We start from the raw sequence: 16,095 nt of genomic DNA, 5'->3' as shown, positions 1-16,095 counted from the left end.
GTAGTCTTATACCCAAGGCCTTGTTGGCTAATGGCTCCTGCCTACTACCAGTCACAGTAATCTGCTCAGCAGACAACACAGGCTCTGTTATGGCCCTGTTGTTTTCCTATTGCACATCACACAGATTAGTTCTTAGTGTAATGACCCATGAGCCGGTGGCTCTCTGGTCACCAAGGCACATGTTTGTTTGTGTCCTCCGAGGCTTAAGCTAGCGCAAGTGCAGGTATTGCTCTGTAGGCACATACGTGTTACCTACTCATTTAATTTAGATCCAGTTCAGTGTCATTACTGACAGGAAAGTCTATATGGTTTGATTTTGAATTCATCAGCTCTATGGAACAATACCAGTGTTTAATCATGGACAACTGATACTGTTGAGATACTATTATTTTCTAATCATTATAGATTTTGTCTACTAACTGCTATGATAGCAGGCAAAAGTCTGTCAGATTTTTCTATTTGGATAACTCAGTTAACACTGGTTTGGAGGGCTAAAATATATCTATCACATGTAAAGTGAAGACCTTTAAGAAGTGAGCTTTCTTTCCTTGCCAGTGAAGTTACTGTAAAGGAGTAGAATCAAATCACATCTTATTTGTCACATGCGTCAAATACAACAGGTGTAGTGAAATGCTTACATACAAGCCCTTAACCAACAGTGCAGTTCAAGAAATAGAGTTAATAAAATATTTAGTAAATCAACTAAATCTAATCAATCAAAGTAACACAAGAAGGCCTACGTTACATGATTTGCCTTCTCATAGCATTTATGAATTCCTCAGATTTCAAGGAGGAGTTGGTTTCATTGTGTACCTGTTTCAGGTTTCACTCTCCACCTGTGTGGATAGTTTGGACCCTTTCTATTATAATCGCTTAAACCAATCAACCCTCAAAGACCAAACCGTTTCTAATCCTCTAAGAAGTTAAACCTGTGTTGTGTGGGTAGACAGACCTATTTCCAGAACACCATTTTGTTTCATTTCAAAGGGGACCATTTGTTATGCTGTGCTGCTGTGATAAATGTATGTCAGCTAGCTAGGAGAACGGGGTATGTGTCTGCATACATCAGCCCAAATCCCCTCAGGCCTTCTAAGTGAGAGTAACCGTTGTCCTGTGCAAATTTAGTGTGCTAAAGGAATCACTATTTACAAAACTTACATTTAACTTCCAGCCTCACGCCCCGAAGCTTGAGCCCGACACCCACAAGTCCTTGCAGCCCGCTCAGCCCGCTGCACGCGTTTCATTTTTGGAGGTAAGCGTTACAAGCTCTTTTTCGACCATCAAGGCCATTTTGTTTTTGGGGGTTGAGGAACAAATCGTGCTGGATTGTGAATGGTTGAGTCGAAATTGCATGCAATCATCTCTTTATTCTGACAGAAGTCTGTTTTTGGATTTCTCTCTGAAATATGCTGCTTTTGGAGCAGCTTTGATGGAATAGGAAGACACAGGGCTTATATGTGACCCACCACCTGGATTTGGTCCCATGTAGCAACATTTTAAATAGTATTTTTAATTTAAAAAAAAAAAACTTTGGATGAAAGTAGAGGCTGAGCTAGAAAATGGTATATCATACACTACAGTTGAGGAACAATGGGAAAGTAATTCTGCTTTGAAAGTTTAACTTGAAACTCCACATTTGAGAAAATGGCCTGTGAAAATGTTGGTACACATACTGGAGAGCTCTTCTTTGCCTCCACCCATTCAGTGTCGTTCACATCCTTTTAAACCCCACCCATCTCTAAGGATTCACAGTGTAAGGAAACAACCAAAGATTTCCAGAATAAAAGTGGTGAAATTAGTAAATAAAAGTAGTAGTAAATATACACTTCATCTAGCCCTTGGCCTATATCCTAATCTTACTTTGATGCAGGTCATGTGGTTCTTCACATTTACCGTCTCATGTAAACACGCACTATATCAAATCTAAGTGTATTTCTCACATGCACAGGATACAGAAGTTGTTAACGGTAACAGTTACATTGAAGTGGTTGCTTGCTTGTCTTTTGTTTAGACGTAGCTAGCTAGCTACAGTCACCTAACTCAGAATTCCAACTTGGGAACTCTGACTCTTTCTATAGCTTCGACTTTCCCACCTGAACTGACGTCATTATTTGACCTTGTTTTTTTCCAGAATTACCAGTTGTTTTGAACGAGTTTGTGGGGTGTGTACGAGCCGTGGACAATTGGACATTCCCCAAACGTTATAAAAATATTAGCTTACCATCGCATGATATGGCCTGTTAATGACTTTGCCACAGGCAGCAGGTAGCCTTAGTTAAGAGCGTTTGGCCATTAACCGAATGGTCGCTGGTTCAAATCCCTGAACCAACCAGGTGAAAAATCTGCAAGGCAGTTAACCATAATGGTTCCTGTAAGTCGCTCTGGATAAGAGCTTCTGCTAATTGGCTAAAATGTAAATGAAAGGTAAACAAAGGAACAGGAAAATAGCCTAAGCTACACGCGGATTCAGTATCAAGGACATCGATCGGAATTCCCACATTTTGACAGTTATGTCCAACAGATGAAAGTGAAAGATGCATTTTTTTTTTAACAAAATGATAAAACAATAAGCAGTTTATTGTTAAATAGTTTGTTCCTAAACATACTTCCTATAGTCACTGACACTTTTCATTCAATGTGCATCGCTTAAGCAAGCCAAACTTTTCACAGAAGATTCATGGACAAAAACTATGTCCAATGTAAAGAAACAACTGGAATGTCTGACTGTTTTGCTTCTTGTGATATCATTTTTTTTTTATAAAACATTTTATAGACTCCACTCCATAGTGAATTAAGTTTCTGATGAACTCCACCCACGGAGTGGAGCAGAGACTTTGTGGAATTTAGCTCCGACTACATCGTTTCACCCATGGTCAATACTTCTAAAAATGTAAATGATGAAATGCTTACCTTGTACCTAAATTTGTCCTCGGTAGTTGCGTGCCTTTCTTTATTTGCTGAAATCCATACTCCAACAAGAAGACATCTCAGCGCAGATGCGCAGATGCCAATTGAATCTCATCAAGGAAATTGTATTTGATTATTGATTATCTGGAGTGGAGTTTAGTCAGCTATTGATTAGGCTACTTTATCAAGTCGAAATTCCCAAAGAGTATGTGTTTGACACTAGAGCTGGCTTTAACGCCAGCTGAAAATAGAGCCCCATGTATATCACTAGTTGGCTGTACCTGGGCCAAAACTTCGGTATTTCTCAGCCTATACTGTAGCTTGGCCTCAATCTTCTTTTTAAATAATAAGCCGACATGTTTTCGTGTTACAAATAGAATCACAATGCATGTTGTATACCCAAGTATCGCGATGTAATCATATCATAAGGTCCCTGGCAATCCCCAGCCCTAGTCAATAGCAGAATTGACTCTTATAAAAACGACCCAGTCTGTGAGCCCGTGCTTCACACTACTATGGCTGATGCATGTCAGCACTTCAAAGGGACTCTGTATCATCTGGGGAAGTAACGGAGGGGGACATGGCTGTCGCCCTGAGTGTTCCCCTTAACTTTTCTCTCTCCCGATGTCCTTGTTTTCTCTCCTCTTCGCTTTTCACACTTATAATGTCGGAGATAGGTCACTCTGTCCTCTTCAAATCAAACTTTATTTGCCACATGTGCGGAATACAACGTGTAGACGTTACTGTGAAATGCTTACTTACAAGCCCTTAATCAACAGAGCAGTTCAAGGAGAAGAAAATATTACCAAGTAGACTAAAATAAAAAGTAGTAATAACAAGTAACACAATAAGAATTACAATACGAGGCTATATACAGGGGGCACCGGTACCGAGTCAGTGTGCAGGGGTACAGGCTAGTTGAGGTAACCTGTACATGTAGGTGGGGGCCAAGTGACTATGCATAGGTTACAAACGAACAGCGAGAAGCAGCAGTGTACAAGACATGGGGGGGCTGTCAATGTAAATTGTCCGGTGATGATTTTTATGAATTGTTCAGCAGTCTAATGGCTTGGGGGTAGAAGCTGTTGAGCAGCCTTTTGGTCCTAGACTTGACGCTCTGGTATCGCTTGTCGTGCGGTAGCAGGAAAAACAGTAACTCTTCACTGTCTCTTGATGTGTAGCCTGGCGAGCTGCCCTGAATTAGCCTTTTGTTCTTGGGGTAGGTTCCTCTGGTTTTGCATATTCAACTGGGTCATTGAGCCGATTCCTCGTTTTGATGTATTATACTTTCTGGTTCACCATTTGTTGCTAGGTAGTTAACTTTAGCTATCGCTAGTTGTCTGTACCTGTGCCACAACTTCACTATTTATCCTCCTATAGCTTGGCCACAATCTTTTTAAATGGTAAGCCAGCATGTTTTTAGCACTGAGCAAAACTTGTTTTTATTATGGCTCTCTCTTGTCCCTCTGCAGCAGACATCTCGTGAGCAGTATGTTGGGAACATCGAATCACAATAACATTGCAGTATCGAATCGTGATAAATAGACTCGCAATGCATATCGTATCAGCACCTAAGTATCGTGATAATATTGTGATGTCTCTGGCCAAACCCAGCCCTAGTCAATAGTTTCTATATGAGTATATTCTGGTCTGTGAGCCTGTGCTGCTTGCTACTCTGGCTGATTCTTGTCAAGACTTCAAAGGGAGTCTGTATCATCTGGAGAAGTGACCGAGTAGGAGGGGGACATGGCTGTCTCCCAGATTGTTCCCCTTCAATTTTCTCTCTCTTCGCTCTTTCCCTAAGTCCTTATTTTCTCTCCTCTCGGCACACTAATGCTGTCAGAGATGCAGGTCACACGGTCCTCTTCACTGTATCTTGTTGTCGCCTGCCGAGCTGCCCTGAATCAGCCTTTTGTTCCTGGAGTAGGTTCCTCTGGTTTCACATATTCAGCAGGGTCATTGAGCCCGATCCCTCCTTTTGTTGTACTAACCATTCTGGTTCATTAATGTTTCCAGAATCCCTAGTCTTCTCCCCTCTTTCACCAATTTATTTGGGATGGGAAGGACAGGACAAAGGGGAAAGGAGTTCATCCTTTCTGAGAAACGTTTGTTTGATTGATAGGCTACCGGGCCTCATTTATAAACGTTCCGTACGTACATAATATTCTCCAACATTTTCCTGCTAAAGTTGGCATTGATAAAAACATTCCTTACCGCCATGCAATATTCAGACCATACGTATGCACATTTTGATGACACGCCTAAGCATACATAAAGGAAAACATCGCTTCATAGCAAGATGCAGCCATATGACGTTAGTAAGAAGAGAGAAAATCAGTGTTTTTTTTTATTTTTAATCCAAAATTGTAAATAAGAATGTGTTTTTAACGGACTTGCCTAGTTAAATAAAGGTTAAACAGGTTGTTAAATAGGTTAAATCAAATAATAATAATTAGACATGAGAATACATTCCCTATCCATTTCATTTTCATAACCATTGCAGAGTAAATTCCTCACCTTTTCTGGCCATTATGCGGTCCCAAAGTAGCCATACAAATGACCATGCACATCACTCATTTAATTGGGCCTAGTAAATGCATAAGCTATGTATTTTAAGTTTTTCTGTACAAGATCTCATTGGCAGCCCAGTTTATAACAGTCTGATTTAACAGATGAACAGGCAGTTATTTTATATTGAAGAATGTACTGTGCATTCGGGAAAGTATTCAGACCCCTTGACTTTTCCATATTCTGTTATGTTCCAGCCTATTTTAAGATGTATTGAATTGTTTTCCCCCCTCATAAATCTACATACAATACTCCATAATGACAAAGCAGAAACAGGTTTTTAGAAATGTTTGAATGTTTATTTTAAAAAAGAAAACGGAACACATTTACATAAGTATTCAGACCTTTTACTCAGTACTTTGTTGAAGCACCTTTGGCAAAGATGACAGCCTCGATTATTTTTGGGTATGACGCTAAAAGCTTGGCACACCTGTATTTGGGGAGTTTCTCCCATTCTTCTCTGCAGATCCTCTCAAGCTCTGTCAGGTTGGATGGGGAGCATCGCTATTTTCAGGTCTCTTTAGAGATGTTCGATCGTGTTCAAGTCCGGGGTCTCGCTGGACCACTCAAAGGATTTCAGGCATTTTACTGAGTTTTTGCTTCCGTCTGGCCACTCTATCTTAAAGGCCTGATTGGTGGAGTGCTGCGGAGATTGTTGTCCTTCTGTGTTCTTGGGGACCTTCAAATGCTGCAGACATTTTTTGGTACCCTTCCCCAGATCTGTTCCTTGACACAATCCTGTCTCGGAACTCTACGGACAATTCCTTCAACCTCATTACTTGGTTTTTGCTCTGATGTGCACTGTCAACTGTGGGACCTTGTATAGACAGGTGTGTGCCTTTCCAAATCATGTCCAATCAATTGAATTTACCACAGGTGGACTCCAATCAAGTTGCTACTTATGTAAATAAGGTATTTCTGTTTTTAATTGTTATATTAATTAGCAATCACTGTTTTCGCTTTGTAATTATGGGGTATTGTGTGTAGATTGAGGAAATGTTTTCATTTAATCAATTTTAGGATAAGGCTGTAAAGGAACTAAATGTGGAAAAAGTCAAGGGGTCTGAATACTTTCCATGGGATAGGTGCAGTGAAATGTGGTGTTTTACAGGGTCAGCCATTGTAGTATGGCACCCTTGGAGCGTATTAGGGTAATGTGCATTGCTCAAGGGCCCATTGGCAGATTTTTAACCTTGTCGGCTTGGGTATTCGAACCAGCAACCTTTCGGTTACTGGCCTAAGGCTACCTGCCATCACTACTGTAGGTACTGTTAAAAAAATGTGTAGCCTTAGACAATGTGTCAGAATTTGCGAAAAGTTGAGCGTATTAAGTTTTGAGGTAAAGTCAATGCAGACATTGTTGAATTGAAATGTTCTGCTGGCAGGTTCACAACAATTGGCCATTTCTTTTTTATTTTGTTAATTGTCACAGTACTTTGCCAAATACAGCATAAGTTACTGCAAAATATAAAAATATTCTGCCAAATACCAAAAACATTTGATAAAATGTGCCATTGCACTTTTAGAAACTGCCGTTGCCTAATTCCAATAGTTCCAAATTATACAGCAAATTAAGGGTGTTATTGTCACCATAAAAGGTGAACGGTGTGTATTTTTCAAGCTAATGATATTTCACTTGCGCACAGTTTTAGTACAGGTCTGATTTTATAACGGGAAACATGGTGTACATATATATGGTGTACGCCAAGTTTATTCATCAATATTTTTATACTTATGTATTTTTAGCAATGATACACGTACATATTTATTGTGAAATGTACCTAACTTTTATAAATGAGGCCCCGGATTTTAATTAGTGAAGTTCAAGAGTAACCATTATACATTTTGTGAATTATTCTTATTTTGGATAAATAAATGTTTCAAACTGTGATGACAAGGCACATGTATGCCCCAGTTTCATGCTCATGTCACTGTTGTAGTGTAAATGTGTTTGTGGTTACTGTTGGTGATGTTTGGAGGGGAATGTTGTCATTTATACCGTTTGTGTAGTGTTTGTCAGGAATATTCTTTATAGAATATGCTATACATCCTATAAGCTATTGGCAGTGCATGTGTTTACGCCAGACATACTTTCAGTTGTCAATATACAGACAGTATGAAAGACAAAGTCCTTGACAGCCAAGTGTTCGTCAATGAGTAGCACAATGCCCCCTCACATCACCTCTGACCAACTTGTGCTGCTAACTACACTTACATTTCTGTTCAGAGGAGCAGAAGCCTAGTTCAAGTGAATCAATTTCACAAAGATTGCAGCATTTGTGCAATACAGTATTATTGTTGTAATATTCCTAGTTGAAACTAAACCTCTTAATTGAGAATAAATAGGAAAGTGAGGCTCTCCAAAATCATCACATCATTGATGCTATTTTATTCTATCTGCATTTAGCTTTTCCTATTAAAAATGTTGGCATGTTTGTTTATTTGAAATTTGACTCTGTAATTGACCTGTCCTTGAATGGGTATCATAAGTATGCCCTGTGTTTACTGTTTTTAGTGTCACATTGTGAGTAACCAATGGGAAGGTCTTCACTGACAAGTATGGTGAACACCTCAGACATTAGCATGCTTGTTAGATTTCTCAAGTTTGTTTACCCTGTCAGCAGGACTTTGTCACTTTGTACATTTATTTTACAGTATTGTCTTGTTTAGATTTTTTTCTACTAGTGGTCATGCTTACCTGTTAAGTAGACATGACGTTGCTTAACTCAGAAATAAAATCTTGCCTGTTTGATCAGATACTTGCTCTGTCCATGAGAGATTACCCTTTAACAACAAAAGACAAATCAGTCGCTACATTAGCTTGCCAATGCTAACCAGTCAATGAGCAAATGATATGACGACTCGCTAACCAGCAAGGGCAGGCTGGGTATCCATCAGCTAATCCATTTTAAGTACAAATCCTTTGAAGTCAAGTGTCTGGTGTCAGTCATCCCCTATGTGTAATATTAGCGATCAGGACAATAATGTTTCACAGTGATTCCAGAGAACATAGTGAACTTTAATCAGGATTAATGAATTAGGAGAGATTAGTCTACTCGGCTAATTGCTGTGCTGCACAGAATGTATAATTTTCCCTAAAATATTTGCAGCCCATTACTGTAAATCAAGGGCAAGAGAATTAGCATGTCAGGTCACCACCTATAGGTGGTGCTGTTATAAGCGGTCTCAATTAAAGAATTAGCACGTCAGGTCACCACCTACAGGTGGTGCTGTTATAAGCGGTCTCACTTAATGAATTAGCACGTCAGGTCACCACCTACAGGTGGTGCTGTTATAAGCGGTCTCACTTAATGAATTACCACGTCAGGTCACCACCTATAGGTGGTGCTGTTATAAGCGGTCTCACTTAAAGAATTAGCACGTCAGGTCACCACCTGCAGGTGGTGCTGTTATAAGCAGTCTCACTTAAAGAATTAGCACGTCAGGTCACCACCTACAGGCGGTGCTGTTATAAGCGGTCTCACTTAATGAATTAGCACGTCAGGTCACCACCTACAGGTGGTGCTGTTATAAGCGGTCTCACTTAATGAATTACCACGTCAGGTCACCACCTATAGGTGGTGCTGTTATAAGCGGTCTCACTTAAAGAATTAGCACGTCAGGTCACCACCTGCAGGTGGTGCTGTTATAAGCGGTCTCACTTAAAGAGACATTAAAAGTTGTATGTGGAGACTTAAATTTGTATGTAGTTGTCTTTCCTAATGGGTAACACATTTTCCTCAAGGACCCATAAGGTCTGTCAGGATAGACTTTCCTCCTTGGAAATGTGGAAATTCTTTGAAAAAACTATTTTATTGGTCCACTTAAATCCTTTGTAAATCCACTCCACAAAGTCCTGTCAACTGTCAACATTTCTTAGGTTCAGCAAAGACATTACCGTGTTTGGCGTTGATATCAATTGTTTTTTTATTTTAAATATTAATAATTTACCTTTTTGACTCTAACGCTAATGCTTAAAATAATCATTAAAAGAATGTATTCTCATGGACTAAAAGTCAGATTTATAAAAAATGTGATCTTTGGACTCATCACAATAGTCCATGAAGGCTTCGGAAAAAGAATGTTGATGCTTTCAAAGATGCCACACTATAACAGTAGGAGCACATATGATAAAATATGCTTCAAATTCTTATTCTCTAGCTTCCCGAGTAGCGTAGTGGTCTACGGAAGTGCAAGATGCGTCACTACAGACCCGGGTAAGATCCCGGGCTGTATCACAACCAGCCGTGATTGGGAGGGCACACAATTGGCCCAGCGTCGTTAGGGGAGGGTTTGGCTGGGGGGGCTTTACTTGGCTCATCGCACTCTAGCGACTCCTTGTGGTGGGCCGGGCGCCTTCAGGCTGACCCTGGTCGTCAGGTGAACTGTGTTTCCTCCTACACATTGGTTCGGTTGGCTTCCAGGTTAAGCGGGCGGGTGTTAAGAAGTGTGGTTTGGCAGGTCATGTTTCGGAGGATGCATGACTCGTCCTTCGCCTCCAAAGCCCGTTGGGGAGTTGCAGCGATGAGACAAGATCGAGAATGGGGAGAAAAGGGGGTAAAATACACAAAAATGTAGTCACATGGTACATGTCTTAGCTTTTCTCAAACTATGTTAAGCACAACCCAACCAAGCCGCACTGCTTCTTAACACAGCGCGCATCCAATCCGGAACTCAGCCACACCAATGTGTCGGAGGAAACACTGTGCACCTAGCACGCGATGAGACAAGGATATCCCTACCGGCCAAACCCTCCCTAACCCGGACGACGCCAGGCCAATTGTGCATCGCCCCATGGACCCTCCCGGTCGAGGCCGGCTGCGACAGAGCCTGGGCTCGAACCCAGAGTCCCTGGTGGCACTGCGCCAACCGGGAGGCCTTTTGGATTGCACATTTTGAGTTGAACATTTTGTAATTGACACTGTAGTTTCAGGTCAACACCAAGCAGAATTGAGCAACATTCCTACATTTAGAATTGTGTTTATAAAGTTATAATTCAGTTGTGTATATTAGATTGTATAACCAGCAGTTACGAATGCCACCATCAGACACCAGTCAGCATATCTGTCCATGACAGGCCACAGAAACATATATTAACCAATAGAAATCCTTGCGCAATGAATGCGCTTCCAATGAAGTTTGACTTAAATGTATCTTCGGACTAGTATGCACAGCTCCATCTAACAACTAATGTACCTGTAAAAGTGTTTGCCTTTGAAATCACCCTCACTTATCTGGAGCCCAGAAGCATAGCTAAACCATAATTAGAGTAGGGTTATGCCTGTCACATGGCTCTACTGGGACACAGAAAGGGGGGCTGGGTGTCCTGCACTGCTACCTGACGTTAGCATCATTGCTTCACAATTTAGGAGCGTGTTGTATCACAGTTCCCGACAAGGAGTTTTTACAGACCATGTGACCTTGTTATCAAGTGAGCCTGAGTTTTTATACCATGTGACCTTGTTATCAAGTGAGCCTGAGTTTTTACAGACCATGTGACCTTGTTATCAAGTGAGCCTGAGTTTTTATACCATGTGACCTTGTTATCAAGTGAGCCTGAGTTTTTACAGACCATATGACCTTGTTATCAAGTGAGCCTGAGTTTTTACAGACCATGTGACCTTGTTATCAAGTGAGCCTGAGTTTTTATACCATGTGACCTTGTTATCAAGTGAGCCTGAGTTTTTACAGACCATGTGACCTTGTTATCAAGTGAGCCTGAGTTTTTACAGACCATGTGACCTTGTTATCAAGTGAGCCTGAGTTTTTACAGACCATGTGACCTTATCATCAAGGGACCCTGAGTTTTTACAGACCTTGTGACCTTGTTATCATCAAGGGACTCTGGGTTTTTACAGACAGTGACTTTTTCTTGGCCAGGTCATATGATTGTACGATAGAACCATAGCAAGTCTCCGTGCAATGCAGACAGAAGACCATCTACAGCTAGATAGAGCCAGGATTTCTTCCTGGTCAGGTAACGTGGTTTCAGGAAAGACTCCTTGGTTGTACTTTGGCCACTGTTTTGGAGTACTGCATTAGTGAGTAATCAATGCCTGTGTCCCGTAATTGGTTCCCATCCTTTTTCCTTGAGTGGGTTAATGAGTGTTAGTGTTTCCCCTCAGGGAGAGGTACCTCACCAGGCTCCTCAGGTGGAGGCACACTGTGTAACAGGAACCTGACTGAGATCACTGACGCCATGCTATCTCCTGTTGATCGTGTGGCTGCATGCCTCTTACCCAGCTGCCTGCCCAGCCCCCCTTTTAACACACACATGCAGGCTGATCTCAGCCAAATTCAACAGCCAACTGTCAAGAATGTGTGCTTAAGACCGGCCAGCCCATGGGACGTTCTGGAGGGGAGCCAGATTGTGAAAGCTGTGAATGCACCGCAATGTCTGCTGATGATGCAGCGCCACACTAACCCCTCCCCCTGCCTGGGACGCGGAGTGGTAGATGCCGCCTGTTACATGATATGGAGCATGTTGAGCTGGTAGAGAGGGAGCAGGTTGAGTGAGTGTATGGGATACAGATATACACAGACAGGAAAAGCAAAACTATGCTGTTATAAGGTGTCCCTGTCATAGAGGCTTATAACCACCTGATGTTAAAGTGTTGGTAATCCCTGGAGTACTTTTTGTTTTTTGTTTTTTGGGACAGCAGTTAAAGGACGCTGCAGTGTCTGCTCTGCCAGTGTGTGTGTATGCCGCAGCTGGCTGCAGATGTGCCCGTACAGCAGAGTAAGTTTGCAGCCTTGGAGGAGGAGGGTGTCTGTTTGAGTAGGGGTGCTTGTCGCTGGGACTGTTGTAGGGGATGGGTCGCCCCCCACCCCCATGTCACTGACACCCGGCGCTTCTCTTCGCCGTGTCTTCTGAGACCCCACGTCCCGCTTCCTGGAGGAGGCTGGCATGACTTTGGCACAATGTCGGACTCCAGTCTGTGGACGGTGCTCTCCAACTTTACCATGCCACACTTTCTCAGCGGGGCCATGCTCAGACGATCCAAAAGGTAACCTTGATGACAAACAGTATGTTTTGTTCAGTGAGTGTAGGTTTGGTTCTTCTGTCATATGTAGGCTACTTGGGACTCAGCAGCCAGAGTGTTTAAGAATTCAGAGTTTGGTAGAGAACCAAGCCTATTCTTTCTTCTACCTTTTGAATTGGACAGACCAGGGAAGGACTGTGAACCAGGGAAGGCGAATGTGTTGCCTTGTTGGGGTCATCTGAGATGCTTTGTGATGATAACGCAGCACCGTAAGTTGGGTGTTGCTGCTTCCCTATTGTGTATGATTGAGCCTTGTGGTGCTGTAACGCTGGGGGAATGTTTGATTCCTATCAAGGCAGTATCTTGTGGGCCATGCACTCTATAGAGGATGTTTACCAACACAGTATGATTACCACGTTTCCTTCAATTGGAATAAAGGAGTGTCGCCTCTTAGGAATATTATTTGAGATTATCACAGATTCCTATGAATCTGTGTCTATCTGGTACCTCATTAGAACATAAGCCAAATATATAATTGTTTTCTTCCCATGAATACTGTAGGTGTGTCTTTAAGATTGTCTTTGGAGTTTAAGTTTCATACAATCACCTTTCATAGTACTGTGACAGTATATCACTGTAGCACTGCATCGTCCAGAGGATTGTAAGTTATATAGCGCTCTTCCTCACATCCCAGTTCTTTGTGTAAACTAGTGCATTTGGTCCAGTCCCTCTGAAACTCATAATATTTATAATCCACGGCATGACCTATTTTATATTAAAGAAGAGCTTAATATGAAATGGATGTCCTCGCTGCTCTGTATTTTCAGGACAAGCTGTACTATGCCATGTAATCTATTCTTTTCATCTCACATCACCAGGGGTCTTTTTCTGTATAAGAACATTGATTGGGAGTAACTCAAACAAAGTAAGAGAGGCTGTAGTTGATTGTAGCCTAAATAGGCAGGGTCAAAGCTCACCAATAGATGGTTTGCTGGTTAGTGCTTTGAGTGAATAAGCATGTATATATCAGTGATAACTGATTTGATTATGTGGAGAACAGATGGGAGGGCTGGAAAAAGTACCCCATTTTCTTGAGTCAGAGTAAAGACACCTTAATAGAGAATGACTCAAGTAAAAGTCGCCCAGTAAAATACTACGCGAGTCAAAGTCTAAAAATATTTATTTTAATATTCATATTTCCTGTGTGCGCCATATTTATCATGCCATTTGTCAGATATTTGGTTTTAAATATACAAACAGTAAGTATTTTGGGCTCCCAAGTGGCGCAGCAGTCTAAGGCACTACATCTCATCTTCTATCTGTGATGCCACTTGAACCATTCAGCCATCTGAAGAAGTGCCTGATGTTTGGTATTTGTGTTGTGACATTATCCATTCTTTCTAATACAACAATATGATGACCATTTTTCAAGTAGAATCTTTCAGGCTAAAAGGACATGCAATATGGGAATATATTTGTTACGTATTACGTTTTAACAAGTTCAACAGAATCATTTCTGTGAAAGCAGTAATCCCCAATGACCAAAATATGACTCATAGTGCATTAGTGTCAGATACTTTAGCTGGGGAGGAAGAGCACATAATCTCTACCCCCCCTCTTTTTCTGTCTCTTTCTTGAACTTTCTGTGTGCCTGTCTGTTGGATATTGGGGTGACGTCAGCTCACCTGACATCTCTTCACAAGGTAGAAAAGCTCAAAGATGGAAAAAAACAAGAGGAATCATGACTTCTTGTTGCTGTCATGGGTCAAGATAAGAGAGACTTTAGATTTGCTCAGATTGGAAAGCAGTGTTGTAAATTATTGTCTATTTTAATGCCTTGCTGAACTAGAAGCTAGTAAACAAGCCATAATCTAAGACATTTTTACTTGATTTACAACATGAAAAGTATTCTACTGTAATGTTTCATTCGCCAGGAAATGAATGTAATAGAATGCACCAACAGCAGAGATTTTATATTTCCACACAATTTGTCTCTCAACAGGGTTTCCTTTGTTGCCTCGATCAAACAAGACCGAACCTTTATTTTAACTGGGCAAGTCAGTTAAGAACAAATGATTGTTTACACTGACGGCCTACCAAAAGGCCTCCTGTGGGGACGGGGGCTGGGATTAAAAATAAAAGAAATAAAATACAAATATAGGACAGAACACACAAGAGACAACACTACATAAAGAGAGACTTATAAGATGACAAGATAGCAAGGCAGCAACACATGACAACAACATGGTAGCGACACAACATGGCAGCAGCACAACATGGTACAAACATTGGCACAGACAACCGCACAAAGGGCAAGAACATCAACCTGGCTTGAATCCATTGACCTTTTTTACACAACAGACGGTGGTTTGTTTGATAAAAACGCTCTATTCCATTGCTAGAGAGACTGATTGCTTGCTCGCTATGTGCTGATTTCACATGGTGCACAATAATGGCTGTGAATGAGGCGGAGAGGTTTTGCATATCACGGAGACTGGCAAACCTTGCTAGGCACAGCACACGAGCAGGACTGGCCTACTTTCTCTGTATAGTCTTTGCCCTGGGCTCCTTGATTCCCAGTATAAAGCGTCATTAGACAATCACGTTTTGCTCCCCCCTCTTAATCTGTCATGAGTTGTATACTGTACCACAGGATAAATAACACTGATGAAGGCTGTCCTGCTAAAATGTGTTGTTTTTTAGAGAAGGGTTTTTCTGTCAACGTCCGTTTGTACACCGAGAGTGAGACTCTCTCATACAGCCTAACCTGTACTGTGGTGGCAGTTTACACTGAACAATAAACGAACTAGCTAACTGATGTTGTTGTTGCCTGGCCCTGTAAGTATATTTCGCCCTCTGCCTCTCCAGTTAAACGGCCTGTTGTGATGGCTTTTTGGGTGCAACATGTCTCTATTAGAATGGGGACATGGTGAGGGAGTAGATTTGAGCAGAAGTGTAATAACAATACTACGTTTGTATTACTATTCTTGTGTGGACCGACCCTTGACATTAGCTGTCTGTTTGGAAAGGAAAGGAAAGGGGGATACCTAGTCAGTTGTATAATTCAACTGAAAAGTGTCTTTCGCATTTAACCTAACCCCTCTCAATCAGAGCGGTGCGTGGGGCTGCCTTAATCGACATCCACGTCCACGTTTGCAGAAGACACATTTTTACCTTGTCAGCTCGGGGATTCGATCCAGCAACCTTTCGGTTACTGGCCCAGCACTCTAACCACTAGGCTACCTTTGTGTGTACCTGTCTGTCTAGAGAAGGGCCGTTGAGTGAGGAAGTGAGTGCGACTCAGTTTGTCCACTGGGCAGAAGTGTGGCACTCTCCTGGTCTAATCCTGCACTGACGGGGCATAAATAGCCTGGGTTAAACTCTCCTGGTCTAATCCTGCACTGACGGGGCATAAATAGCCTGGGTTAAACTCTCCTGGTCTAATCCTGCACTGACGGGGCATAAATAGCCTGGGTTAAACTCTCCTGGTCTAATCCTGCACTGACGGGGCATAAATAGCCTGGGTTAAACTCTCCTGGTCTAATCCTGCACTGACGGGGCATAAATAGCCTGGGTTAAACTCTCCTGGTCTAATCCTGCACTGACGGGGCATAAATAGCCTGGGTTAAACTCTCCT

General features: G+C 41.8%; 1 protein-coding gene across 6 annotated transcripts in view; it reads left to right on the top strand.

Annotated features, from left to right (window-relative positions):
• mast4 (microtubule associated serine/threonine kinase family member 4) overlaps positions 1-16,095 on the top strand; it is a 172,169-nt gene that overhangs the window by 96,804 nt on the left and 59,270 nt on the right. Inside the window, exon 2 of one of the 6 annotated variants that reach the window (XM_035775810.2) lies at positions 1,172-1,252. The exons of 4 other annotated variants lie outside the window; for them this stretch is intronic. In XM_035775810.2, the coding sequence (XP_035631703.1) occupies positions 1,172-1,252 (81 nt within the window). Of the gene's footprint in view, positions 1-1,171; positions 1,253-12,028; positions 12,483-16,095 lie in introns of those variants that run through there. One more of the 6 variants, XM_035775811.2, reaches the window with a different exon arrangement.

This window comes from Oncorhynchus keta, chromosome 9, assembly GCF_023373465.1.
Source record: "Oncorhynchus keta strain PuntledgeMale-10-30-2019 chromosome 9, Oket_V2, whole genome shotgun sequence".
Classification (NCBI taxonomy): Eukaryota; Metazoa; Chordata; class Actinopteri; order Salmoniformes; family Salmonidae; genus Oncorhynchus; species Oncorhynchus keta.
This window is presented reverse-complemented; position numbering and strand designations above follow the sequence as displayed.